Below are 13,452 nucleotides of genomic sequence, written 5' to 3' on the forward strand. Positions count from 1 at the left end.
GAAATAAATAGTTGATGATTATTGTGTTTGAGTATGTTATCTATTTTGATTTTGAGTTTTGAAGAAGTGATTCTTATTTGAAATTAAATAAATAAATTAAGTTCTAATTTACATCCAACTGGATGCCATATCTTGCATGCAAGTTAATATGCATTCCGATGGGAGAAGGGCTCGCAAGTCTAAAATGTTTGGTGGACCCTCCGTTCCGCGTTTGTTGTGGTCACCAATGAAGGAAAAATAAACAAATCCAAGGAAAACCGTGAAAAATCCATTTTCTTTTCCGAGGAAATTCGGACGGCTGCGGAATAAGCTAAAAATGTAACCAATTAGGCAGCGTAATCGTCTCAAAAACGTGTCATGACTACACATCGTGACTTTGCGCGTATGAAAAGTCACGAGCGAGGTGAGGAGGACGAGGAAGAAGACGATGACTCGGATACCCTGACGGAGCTTTCCTTCTCACGGTCCACCAGTAGTCTGGGCCGGAGTAGTACCGGGTCAATTCCGTGGGCAGAGGACGCTGTGAAGCAGAATCAGTTGGAATGGGAACGAATCGAGCGGATGTTTTACGGAGAGGAGGATCTGCCCAGCGATAGCAAGCTGCGCGAGGAGTTGCTCGAGTGGATGACCGCCTTTCCGCACCTGAGAGTGCTCGGAAGAGCTGTAACGATTGAGGAAAGCCCGACTGCAAAAGGCTCGGATCCATTCCATGAGGAAGTATTCGCAGCGGATCCACCCCGGATGAGTCGAATCCGATCGTCCAGGAGTGGCAAGAATGCTAAGCAATTTAAAGAGAGTGAACTTCAGCTTGTTCCTAACGATATCGAGCGATATCTTCATATCAGTTCTGGTCAAATTATGCGAAACAATCATAGAAATGCCAAAGAGTTAGTTAAGAATACTAGCGATCCCCTTATTTCGTTCGTAGAAACGGTGGAAACACCGCCAAAGCAAAAAGCTTCTAATAATTTAATCATACCCTCATCGAATCAATCATTTGGAATACTAATTAGCAACAACTACAACTACTTAACGGGCAACGATTTGTCCTGCAGTCGGAACAGTAGCGCACAATCAGTTACACGCTTCAACAATAGTATTATGCATAGAAGGTTGGCACCACTGGGTCAAAGACCGCAGCCGAAAGCATCCCTATCGCTGGAAAAGCCAATTCTCTCCTCTTCGGCGTCGGCAACCAACACAAGGATACCGCCTTTGGGCACGAACATCAAATTCATCGTCCGGAACACCGGAGTTCCGGGAACCATCGGCTCGGACATCGACCAGCGCCATGCCAAGTTCAACATGATCAAATCGGCAACCTCCTCGCGGTATCCGCTATCGCCGACGAAAAACGTCATCACGCTCCCGTCGCTATCGGTTCTGGACACTCCGGAAAGAACCGGGACAATCCCACGAGGCTCGAGGAAGACTGCTTTCAACACGCAAATCGTTGGGCGATCCATTTCGGCAGCGGTGACGCAGAAGAACTCGTCCTACAAAGCGAACAGCGGAAGTGGCGGAGGCAACGGAAATGCTGGGGCGCCTAAGCTGAATATCATCCACTTTCACTGAGTGGGACAGTTCGTGGATCGAGCCAATAGTCCGTCCAGAATCGCTTGCATTGTTTTGTTGAGCACAATCGCTTCTCTCGAATCACTAGTCATATAGGCTCTTTAGAGACTCTCCGCAAGTCGGACATTAGATTAGGTATTTTATGTTTGAAAGTTATTGAATAAATTGTGTTTTGTGCTGTAAAAGCTTCACAAATGATGATAGCTATACCGGTTTTGAATTCGTTCATTTTCTATTTCCATCCCATATATCAAGGTTCGTCGCACAAGTCCTAAATGACAGCATTGAAGTCTCCGTTATTCTAATATGTGTCTGTATTTATACTGGCGAGACTCCATAAGTGGCTTTTAGTTTTTTTTACAGTTGTCTTATATAAAAATAACGGCTTTCAAATCTTATGGCACTGCTATAGAGAATTCGATTCTCTTTCATTAGGCATTTTGAAAATAGATACCTTAGCTCTTAATTACAAATATGGAGCATATGTATTCTGAATAGGGTTATTGTTTCAGTTTTACCTGAATAGAGTTGGCACACGCTATGTGGTCGGGGTTCTGCTAAACCGCACCAAGTGCCAAAATCTTTATTCCGAGATATTTTACTTTAAAGTATTTTCCTGTACTAGTTTATCGCGGATGATAATTTTAATTTTTTATCGCTCACATGCGATTAACAGTGTTCAATAAGTACACCGAGATTAAATATACTAGTAAATAATTAAAAATTAACGATGTGATTAGATGTAATTAAACAATATGAAGCACTCAGTTCACTCTGGCTGAACAAAAATTGAAAAATATGTTTCTTGGTTCGGTATGGTTGGATGTGTTTCACAGTTTTCAACAACACAAGTATAATTGGAGAAAAATGATGTTTATCATCACCGTGCATGTTGGAATGCATGTCACAAGTGTTTATGGGAAGGATTCGTATGTATTGAATCAAGGTTCTCACGTGTTCATACATAGATCCTAATGATCGAAGAAAATGAATTCGCTCTACCAAAGCGCACCAAGTTGCTCCCATTTGGTGCACCTTTGCTGATCAAGTTCACAGTTCAATGCGTGAAGAGTTCACCAGGAATCACCATCTTTTCAGATGAACATTGACCTGCTGATGTTTTTCTGCAATATAAAAAAAATCACATAATCTAAAAGTTGTTTGATTTCCATCACCATCGGATAGAACATCAGAAAAAAAGTTTCATCGTGATTCGAACTCTTGCCTTCTGAGTAGTAATTTAGTGTGCTACCACTAGGTCATCTTCACTTCTTGAAGAAATTGTGATAAACTTGAATCAAGTAATGTGCAGTTTGTCCGACGGGATTTGATGGCGATAATGCCATTTTCTGAACAGCTAAAGCGCACCAAGTCCACCTGAGTTGTTCACACAGCATCAGATTTGATTAATTCGTTTTTTTCATTCTGGCTTCTATGTGGTTTGATAAACATATTATATAACAAGTGTAAGTGTTCGGTTTGTCAGTTGATAGTGTTAAGGGGATTTTGTATTTTGTTTGTACGTTAAATTGACAGGAAGTATTCGTAGTAGTTGTCTAGGTTTTTCCCCAGTAGCACTAGGCATACAACTAGGGCAAATGCATGTCAGTTAACCATAACCATGCAGGCTACCACCCACCGAGCTCCCAAAACCCACCACCAGATGTCTGGTAGCATAACGTTCGGGCGGCCATGAGGGGTGGCGAAATAGGGGCCATCATTGAAAACCCGAATGGAAAAGGGTAATGATCGACGACCTAGGTCAAGAACCTCTATGGTTGAAAATTTAATTACTGGAGTTCACTTGCCCGGATACTGCTGAAGAAGCTAGTCGCAAAACCCAAAGTTGATATTGGAAAAGTAAAGTTAAGAGAGAGCCAACAAAGAGTTGTGTGAGGAAGAAGTGAGTGGAAAGTTGACACCAGGACCCCGCCGTTTTTTGGTATAGAAACCACATAATTTCTATTACCACCCTACGCCATCCTAGAGCCATATTCCGGGTAGATTCCGGCACCGTCGTTGGCCGAAGACCGATCCGTCAACATATCGGTAGCCTAGGAGGCGTAGAGGGTCCCAGAAAGCTGCAGCCGAAGTTCCCCAAGCCAACCCGAGGAGAGCGTGGCCAGACGTGGCCGAAGGATACCTGTGTGGTAGGAGAACGCCGGCGGCCGATACCAGGCCGAGAGGAAGGAGGAAGGAGCGGACAGGTGGTAGCCGGAAGAAGAAGGGGCCCCAAAAAGTGAACAGGTCAGATTAGTACATAAGAAAGTGGGAAAGAAGTGGATAGCGAGGAGTAGGTTGAAGCCCAAATAAAGCCTGTGGAAGGAAATAAAGTAGGAGTTTTGTTAAGTGAAGTGCTTGGGTTTTCCTAAATTCTAGTGTGAAGATTCCCTGTCCGCGGTAAATTAAGGTAAGCGTGCCGACCCTGAGGCAGTTGAGTCGGGGAGTCTCTAAGACGCTCCCGATTGGCTGACCGAGACTTACACAAGCTAGTGCAAGTATGTATTGCATGTAAATGCCTTTACTCCATGTCTAAATGTGATTTTCAGATAAACAGTACTTAGTGCGGTGTGGCTGGGTAAAATTTGAAAGAAAATAGATCAACGCCACCGGAGCTATATTTAATTTAATTTTATCAATAGCTGCCCAATTTCACTGGCCTCTGTTTCTATGAATTGCTTGGAATGGATAAATTGTAAAAATATAGAAGGAAATTGAAAAAATATAGCTTTATATCTGAAAAATGAATTCCCTCTGATGACTTGCGTTGGTTTATGGTTCGCTCTGGCTGAACAAAATTACAGTTTTACATGTCCATCCAAAGAAAATTTTTGGAGTAAGATTACAAGGGACTCTTCATATTACTTGATATTTTTATGGTAGAAAGGTAATGATTATTTGAGAGTAGTGTGTGATCCTTTGACTGTGACGCTTGCTCCTGCGGGAGCGGGTGGAGCGGTTAAGCAGGATTAATCGTGTTTCGCGCGCAGTGCAGTGTGGGGGAGAAAAGTGGCGTGATTCGCGGGATTATTTAGTAGTGTGTGATCCTTTGACCGTGACGCTTGCTCCTGCGGGGGCGGGTGAAGCGATCAAGCAGGATTAATCGTGTCTCGCGCGCAGTGCAGTGGGGGGGGGGGAGAAAAGTGGCGTGATTCGCGGACTTATTTAGTAGTGTTTGATCCTTTGCTCGCGTCACTTGCTCCTGCGGGGGCGGGTGATGTGAGCAGGATCAATCGTGTCGCGCGTCGCTCGCGTGGCATGATTTATTAGTGGCGCGGTTCGCGAAGCAGGTTAGTTGTGTTTGATCCTTTGCTCGCGTCGCTTGCTCTCGCGGGGGCGGGTGATGTGAGCAGGATCAATCGTGTCGCGCGTCGCTCGCGTGGCATGATCTATTAGTGGCGCGGTTCGCGAAGCAGGTTAGTTGTGTTTGATCCTTTGCTCGCGTCGCTTGCTCCTGCGGGGGCGGGTGATGTGAGCAGGATCAATCGTGTCGCGCGTCGCTCGCGTGGCATGATTTATTGGTGTCGCGGATCGCGAAGCAGGTTAGTTGTGTTTGATCCTTTGCTCGCGTCGCTTGCTCCTGCGGGGGCGGGTGATGTGAGCAGGATCAATCGTGTCGCGCGTCGCTCGCGTGGCATGATTTATTAGTGGCGCGGTTCGCGAAGCAGGTTGGTAGTGTTCGATCCTTAGCTCGCGTCAAATAATTTATCATGGTCTAATCGCTTATCAAAGTGAATCCTGTGACCCAACGATCCTCCCCATTAACAAACATCCCTCCCAGTAACCTTTGTGGAGATGCAGAGGTAAACACGGTCTCCATATAGCAAAGGTTACACACTAACATTCCTTCCTCCAATCCCACCTGACTGCAAGGACGTGGCCGGCGCCGTTATTGACCCTGTATAAATAGAAGCACTGAATTATGCACACTGAAGAAGATTATGGCCAATCCCAACCGAACTTCTAGTTGATTCTTTGTGCATTTTCACTGACTTCGGTCAATCACGGAATAGCAACCATTGATATGTGTAGTCAGTCTAAGCTAAGCTAAGCTAAGCTAAGCTAAGCTAGAAAGGTAATGATTATTTGAGTCCTCTGGTGTAAAAAAGTCGATTAGGGAAAAAATGACACTTGGTGCGGTTTAGCAGAACCCCGACCATGTTTGAACCAGACGATTGTAAAAATCGAATGTACATGGGATTTTTTCTCGCTAGAGATCAGTATTTGATGCACATTTTTATAATCGAAAGATTTTAAAATATTCTTTCGGTGAAATTTTGATTTTTTACACTTTTCAGCTATTTTTCATGCTAAAACCCATGAAAACCTCGTTTTTCCGCCCATTTCAGCACATACAAAATGTATGAAAAAAATATCACCGATAGAATATTTTAAAACCTTCCGATTATGAAAATATGGACCAAATACTGATCTCTAGCGAGAAAAAATCCGATGTACATTCGATTTTCATAATCGTCTGGTCCCGACATAGCGTGTGCCAGAGCTGAGATAGAAGAGCCAGTTCACAGACAGCTGGCTTGCTCGCTTGCCTTTTTTTTATTTTTTCTTCTCATGTTTGGATTTTGTACAATAGTTCGGAAAACAAAAATGTAGCCAAAACCATTTTCACATTTTCTTTGCTATGAAAAAATCATAACATTCAAAGATTGTAATAGCAATTTCAGTCAAATCAACAATATTTAATTATTTAACTATTTTATATGCAAAGGCATAGGAAAACAACCTATATATTTAATCACATCCACTTTTAGTTTGACCAAATATTTGCACTGTACCCAACGAGTATGCAGTTTTCAGTACCGTAATTCGGGGTGTAGTTGATCAGTGGGGAGAAGTTGATCATTCTCGTACCCACATGTATAAAGTGCCAAGAAAGCTATGGTCCGTTTTCAATTATCACAATTTCTATGATATCGCATGTGCTGATAATTGCTCTAGATTTTTCAAAATTCGGTTAGCCATTCAAGATAATAATACCATGGAAAAAACAGTTTTATAGGAAATGTTCGAAAACTGCTGAAGGGTTCTACTACAAACATACGACTACCGGTTACCTTCGTTGGTTTGACCACATTTAATCTGAACAATTTTTAATTTGTACCCCGCTAATTTGCACAACGTTCAGATTAAAAATGGTTCAAACGTCATTTAGCTCATGGAACGGAGTGATGTGGAATGGAACGCTGTAGAACGGAACGCAGAATCAAAACAAAACGGTAAAAGAGGTTAAACAGTAAAACAGATTCACGTTTCTAGGGTGACTAGATGTTCAAATTAAAAATGAACCCCGATAGTTTGCATGACGTACCGTTCAAATTAACGGGGGTGTACGGTATTGCCAAGGCTATATAAAGACACCATTCAACTAAACTGTTTTATACATTCCAGATATTCCAGTTTTATGGAATTTTTACACCAAAATGCTAATATTTAGGTGTCCACTTTCTTAAATGAACAGTCCTTAATAGGCTTTTTATTCGATTGGATGAAAAATAAATAATTTTGTCAAATTTCACTGGAAAATCGAATTTTCAATTTGACAGTTAGACGAACCAGCTCAGGGCTGAAAGTCTCTATAATAAAGCAATAAAAAAAATAAAAAAAAAATTTGACAGTTCTTTCCAACGGGATGATGTCAGGTATCCAAGATAGGTAATAGCTAACCATTATCAAGCGATTTTGGACGTATTTGAGGTTTTGTCCGACCTTTGTATGAAGGACCGCCACTGTGCGATGACTGTTTCAAACGGTCGTGAAAAGTTAGGAACAGAACGGTCAATATCACGATTAACTAACACCATTGTACATTATAAGAAATGAATAAAAAAAACATTTTTTTTTTGTTGTGAGCCCCATAAACCTAACTAAGTTTTTTTGTGAGATTCACCGTCAATAAAATGCAGAAATTCTATGATGAATTCTTGAATTTTTGAACAATAATTCGTTTTTTTTTCTTAATTTAATGTAAGCTAAAATTACTTTAAAAAAACCTAGGACTACATACCAGGGGAAAAAATAATATAACTTTCCGTAGAAATTTTGAACAGGAATGTTCGAACTTTAACAATTTTCTTAGGTAGCAAGAAATTTTAAAATATTATTTTTTTTTCAAAAAACGAGTATCGCTGAAACAGACCTCTCAACCATGAAATTAGCAGCTACCTCTTGCGAACGTTTTCGAACGTGTGATTGAAAAATCCGAGTAATTCAACATAAAACTTGAAGATAATACCTTGTCGAATCGCCCCGTCGTGGAAGTAACTCGTAAATCAACTTCCTTTATTCCACTGATCAAAAAATGTAAACAAACCGCCTCCTTTTGATCCACTTCGGCAGTGGGTTTTTTTTTGCAAGCTACGAAGCTTCTATTTGGCCACAATATGCGGCATACTGAAATGCTTCTTATGCAAAGCTTCAAACTATTCGGCCAAGAAAACCCCTCCATACCAAAGTGAACCATGGAAGTGCCCAAGTAGTTTTTCACCCTATGTGTGAGACAAAAATTTTAAATGTCCATTTTTCGAAGCTTATCGCACGAATGTTCTTATCAAGGTTTAGTTATTATCAAAAACATTATCATTATTGTGAATATTAGCTGTTATATTCTAGTCAAACAATAAGAAAAATCTCTTTTTTCTCCCACTATTGCCATAATTGGTACTTCTACCCTATATTTGAACTTGCCAGAAATTAAAGGCACACTTTAACAAAAATCACATAATTAGGTATATGAATAAGCTTGCAATGACTATAAACGGTCATTGGATTGAAGCATTCATATCTACGAAATTAAACCAGAATCAACGATTTTCTGTGGACCTGTGGTAAAATTCAACTGTTTACTAAATACTTATGTAGGGAAAATTTACGTATTCTCGGCAGTCAAAACCAATCCGCGCTTCTTTCGTAATTTTCTCGGACATAAGCAGAACAATTACGTGTTTGTCTGTTTTTATTTATGCGCTGCTCAATCCTCTATCGATTCACACCGATAGACTTGCTTCTATTTTTTGGAAACGTTTTGTACATTTCATGTCAGTTTAACTATTGATGCTGCAGTACAGAATAAAATTACCTCCCTGCCACTGCCGAATATAGTTGTATTCTGGAATATACCTCGATATTCGCGATTATTTACCAGAGAGTGTCGATTTCGATAGAAATTTCAAACGATGTCCATCCCAAAGATGTGAATCAATGGAAGAGGGAGTCCTTATTGTGGATCAAATCGACTCATATTATGGATCAGAACACTATAACAGCAATTCATCTACGAGGTAAAAGAATAGTGTGTTAGTGAAAGCATACGTTTTGGCGTTTCTTCCAGAATAGTCTTATCTTTTGTCAAATTCGTTTTTGAACCTAGGTTGGAACTGGCGAAACCTGTTCTGAATCACAGTTTAACCCCTACACGATTCAGGTTCGACCGAACTACAATTTGCTTGTGGTTTGTTTGTTTACCTATGTGTTGATCACCGACCCAGTTTCTAACAACGAAAACGACATTTGATTCATAATTGTGGTATGGTTTTCAATATCCCATTATAATTGAGTGCGATACTGTATAGATTTATGCTTAAATTAATTAAAATGTGATTTGCGTAATTGTAGCTCAATCTGTTGAGATATTCTCATTTTAATCGGACACTGATCCATATCTGTGTGCTATCCATAACTATGGGGTGACTGTAACGACTGTGACGATTTTTTTTTTGTTCAGCCTTGGAAATCTCACAGTTGACTGATCAAAAAACCACCTGAATGTCTTGATTAATGTGATTTAATACATCAATACTGTGAATTTGATATTTCAGTTTTGGTTTCCATGAATAGTCGAGCAGTGCCGATGCCGCAAATTATCCTTATTGTCACATATCTAATACATAATTACAAAAATATGAACTTTTTTTTTATTAAAAATGCTTTAAACGATACACACAATAAATAATACATCAAACAGGAGTTGACCACAGATTTTTGCACCCAGGACAGTTTGTCAACCTTCTAAGATACTTCTTCATACAATCTTTATGGAATGATTCGGGACACTTATCACATCGAACACCCTGTGAAATAGAAAAAAATTATCAAACAATCATAAAGATTCCAGGCCAAACTCCCACTCACATAGAACACCGATTCCTTGCACAGCTTGCACCGCTGCATCTGATCTGGATAGTTGGCCGCCAGATACCGATCGAATTCGCCGATCGTCTTCGGACCGAAATGCCACATCCCGTCCAGCAGCACAAAATACCCGAGTTTTTCCCACTGGTCCAACAGCTGCTCGGCTCGCACCTTGCTAAGCGGCTTCCCCTGGATCTCCGCCGTCAGATTGAGGCACAGAATCGGTTTCAGCTTGTGCTCTTCGGTTCCTGCCAACTCCCGTAGGATCAACCGGAAGAGGGCCGTTTCCGATTCCGTATAGTAGTTCTGCAATCGATCGATCTGCGATTCCACTTGATTGCAGAACACGTAGAAGTCCGTATCGGCCGGTTCGTAGTGAACGAAGCAAATCTTCTGATCGTACCGGAAGATCTTGCCGTTGATGGAAGCGACGATATCGGGGATCTCGTCCTCCGTTGGGATCTCTTCGCTGTCATGATCTAAGGTTTGAGAAGATGTGTTCAGCGAAAATAGACACAGTAGTTGAAACGCTGTATGACTTACATTTTGCGTATATAGCGAGCAATGCCTTGTAGGCCTGTTTGCCACTCATCGTTCCATGGTGGGATATAGCTTGCAGGAACGCGCGATGTACGTCCGTGTATGGCATTGCTGTAGGCATATCTGAACGGTGTATTGGAGATAATTCTACTGTTTTTGTACACGATTGCAATCACTTCGCAAAAGCGATAGCTATAGCCTAAACCGCGCACTTTCCTTGGCTCAAAACAAACAATTTAACTGACAATTGTTGCAAATTCATGTACTAAAATGGTTTCAATCGATTGAATGGTTCCGATTGGAAAAAGTTCAGTTTAGATGATGATATCCAATTGGAAATTGCAATGTTGTTATATCGCGTTATTTCTAATTAGAATGAATTCGATTCTTGGGGATTTGTGTTAAAAAACCAAAAAAAAAAAACAAAATTATATACTTTTTTTTTAAATTGTGTTCTTTCACTAATCCAGCTTTTTACGCTAGCTATAAATCAACAAGGGGTGTTTCAATTTTGGCATTTCTTGGCTACAAATTTTATAGTTAGCAGGCAATGATTTTATGTTGTTGATTGAACTGTCATTAATTTTCACTCGATGCGTTTTGCAACAAAATTATTTTCGTGTTCAACTTTTTATATTGAGATAAACCATTTTCTTAAAAAAAATAATTATTTCGTATGATTTTAGGCAACCAATGATTAGGATCCATTGAAAGTTTCCTGGTGTGAACGAGTTCCCATACAATTTTTGGATGGTCGGACTATTCGGTGTGGATTGTGAAAAACATACAACTATGAATATTGAGCGCTTTTCTACGCAAGCAAGGCACTAATTGATTGACCAGCGAGAAATTAAAGTTCTTAAATTTTGCTTGAACCCGCTACAAACTGATAGCTTTGCATGGAAATCAGCAGGTTTCATTTTCTAAGCAAGGAAAGTATTATCAATTTTTAAGGTTCATGGCAAGCAGCCGTGCGCTATGCTGTTGCGACCTTATTCTACTTTAGCGAACGACTGAAACCCTCAGCGCCAACTTCCTCGCATTTGTGAAGGCCAAGAAAGTCCTCCCTGATCGCAATATTATTTCTATTCCCACAAACTACCTAGATGAATATTAAATTCTAACATTATTAGTAACAATGGATGGCACTAGATCCCACACGAAGTTACGAATAACGAATAACCTGTTTTTCGTCCCTATTCACATTAACAGTTCTGCTAGTCAAAGACAAATTAAATCAGTTTTCTTGATTATTAATGAAAATTATCCATCCAGGCTCAGATCCAGGCTACATCAAGGCTCAGATGGTCTTTTGTGTTAGTGGAGCATAATACTTCACTCCTTCGATCATTGACGAATCAACACGAAGATTTATTATTATAGAATCAATCAATTTCTGAAAGCGGGCACCTAATATAAATATGAATTAAATCAAATAATATGGGTAAAAATTAAGAATAGAATCGCGGAACATTACTGAAGGACCTATGTACAAATGAGAGATTTTCTCCTCTCTCGTTCTCTTTCGATTATAACAGTGGAACACTAAAGATTTTTGGAAGTTTTTCACTATAGATCGAAAGTCAATTTCCTTGACTAGCGTTTCATACAAAAAACGCAACAGAAGAGATTAATGTGACTCAGTTATTAATGAAAGAGAAAGTAAACAAAGAGAGCCTCTCAATGTTAGATAGGTCCTTTAGTAATGTTCCGCGAGAATTGTTTTGGAAACACTTTTTGATTTGGTCTCCTGGAAACACGTTCGTCAACAACAATAATTTGCTCCGCCACGAAGGTTGCTGTGATCCAACTATAAAAAAATTATAGTGTTGCCAAGAGATGTCAGAAAGGGGTGATGAAAATATTATGGCATGCTAGCGTAAAAAGCTGGATAGACCACGAAGTGCGGCTTCATAAGTGCGAAAGCTTGAATAAACGTGTGTATCACTTCCACTTCATTGGCGTGTTTAACAAACCGATTCGATGCAATCGAGCACTTCTATTGGCGTTCCCGTACTTGTAAAAACTTCAACGATAGTGCAGTTATAAGAGAAATGCGCAATAACGATTAATGAAGTTATTCGATTAATCAAGGCAGTTACGATTAATCAAGGCATGGAAAAAAAAATCATGCTAAATCTTAAAAGTTTACTAAAGTTCTAGACGAAATTCCAATAATTAGATGTGTAACCAGAAATTGCTTGATACATTAGGCAATTAGTTTTAAATTTTAGGGAAATGCATAGAGCAAAAATGAAGTGTTTGTTAGAGGCTCAGTGAATGTATTTCTGAAGCAATCTGCTTAACATTATTGAATAATTCATTTCTGTTTTTTTGTATGTTTCTACAGTTTTTCAGTAGAAATCGACAGTTGATCCTATCAATAGAATTCTTAGCATAAATTTATTCATTAAGAAAAATACGGGGTTTGAAAATTTGCATGAAACTAACCGCTTTTTCAAATAGTATCGCCAAAATTCATCCAAGTCAATTTATTGAAGTTGATGAAAAGACTTCTTAGAAAATAGTATTAATTTGAGAACATTGTTGGGCAGAAAAAAAAATGCTAGCCATTTGAAGTTAATTTTAGGTTAGTTAATCCATTCCTCTTAATTCCATAACTTCGTGGAGAAGAATGGTTTTCAGAGGTTTTCAGTTAATGTAAAATACTTTGCCCTAGATTCTAAAAGTTAAATTATCAGAATTCTGTAATAAATGTATCTGTGATTCCGTAAGAATCTATCAGAAATTATGATTTCAATAATTTTATTTGGTTGTCGTAAAACGCATTTGCAAAAAATATCTTTGCACAAAAGTGTATCTTCAAACCACAGACAAACAGACGTAACAGCTAGAACAATTATCAATTTGAAACATAGTCCCGTAAACATGTTAAAAAAAACTTTATTTGGCCAACCGCGAACTAGGTGGCGGTAATCAGCGAACGTCAAACTAGAACGAAAGCGATGCGAGCGCCACGAGTGGCCCGTCGGTCAACCACCAAATATTAGAATTGGGCGCTATTCTGTTGTGCGATGGAAATAATTAGAGTGTTACGTATGTTTGTCTGTGTTCAAACCCAAATGAAGAAGAGAAAGTTTTCAATGTCAATTTTCTGAAGAAGAGTTTCTGATAAAAATATACTATTTCTTGGTGAAATTTTAGAAGAAATCATTGAAGGAGTTACTG

General features: G+C 39.6%; 1 protein-coding gene across 1 annotated transcript; it reads right to left on the bottom strand.

The window, feature by feature from the left end:
• Window positions 1-9,483: 9,483 nt before the first annotated feature.
• On the bottom strand, window positions 9,484-10,693 carry LOC5578936 (non-structural maintenance of chromosomes element 1 homolog). The gene is made up of 3 exons (XM_001657174.2): window positions 10,267-10,693; window positions 9,724-10,202; window positions 9,484-9,662 (listed from the first exon to the last, which is right to left on the bottom strand). Exons 1-3 carry the CDS (start codon window positions 10,382-10,384, stop codon window positions 9,549-9,551), a joined length of 711 nt encoding a protein of 236 aa, XP_001657224.1. The 5' UTR covers window positions 10,385-10,693; the 3' UTR covers window positions 9,484-9,548.
• Window positions 10,694-13,452: the final 2,759 nt, after the last annotated feature.

The sequence above is a fragment of the Aedes aegypti genome, chromosome 1 (assembly GCF_002204515.2).
Source record: "Aedes aegypti strain LVP_AGWG chromosome 1, AaegL5.0 Primary Assembly, whole genome shotgun sequence".
NCBI classification, from domain to species: domain Eukaryota; kingdom Metazoa; phylum Arthropoda; class Insecta; order Diptera; family Culicidae; genus Aedes; species Aedes aegypti.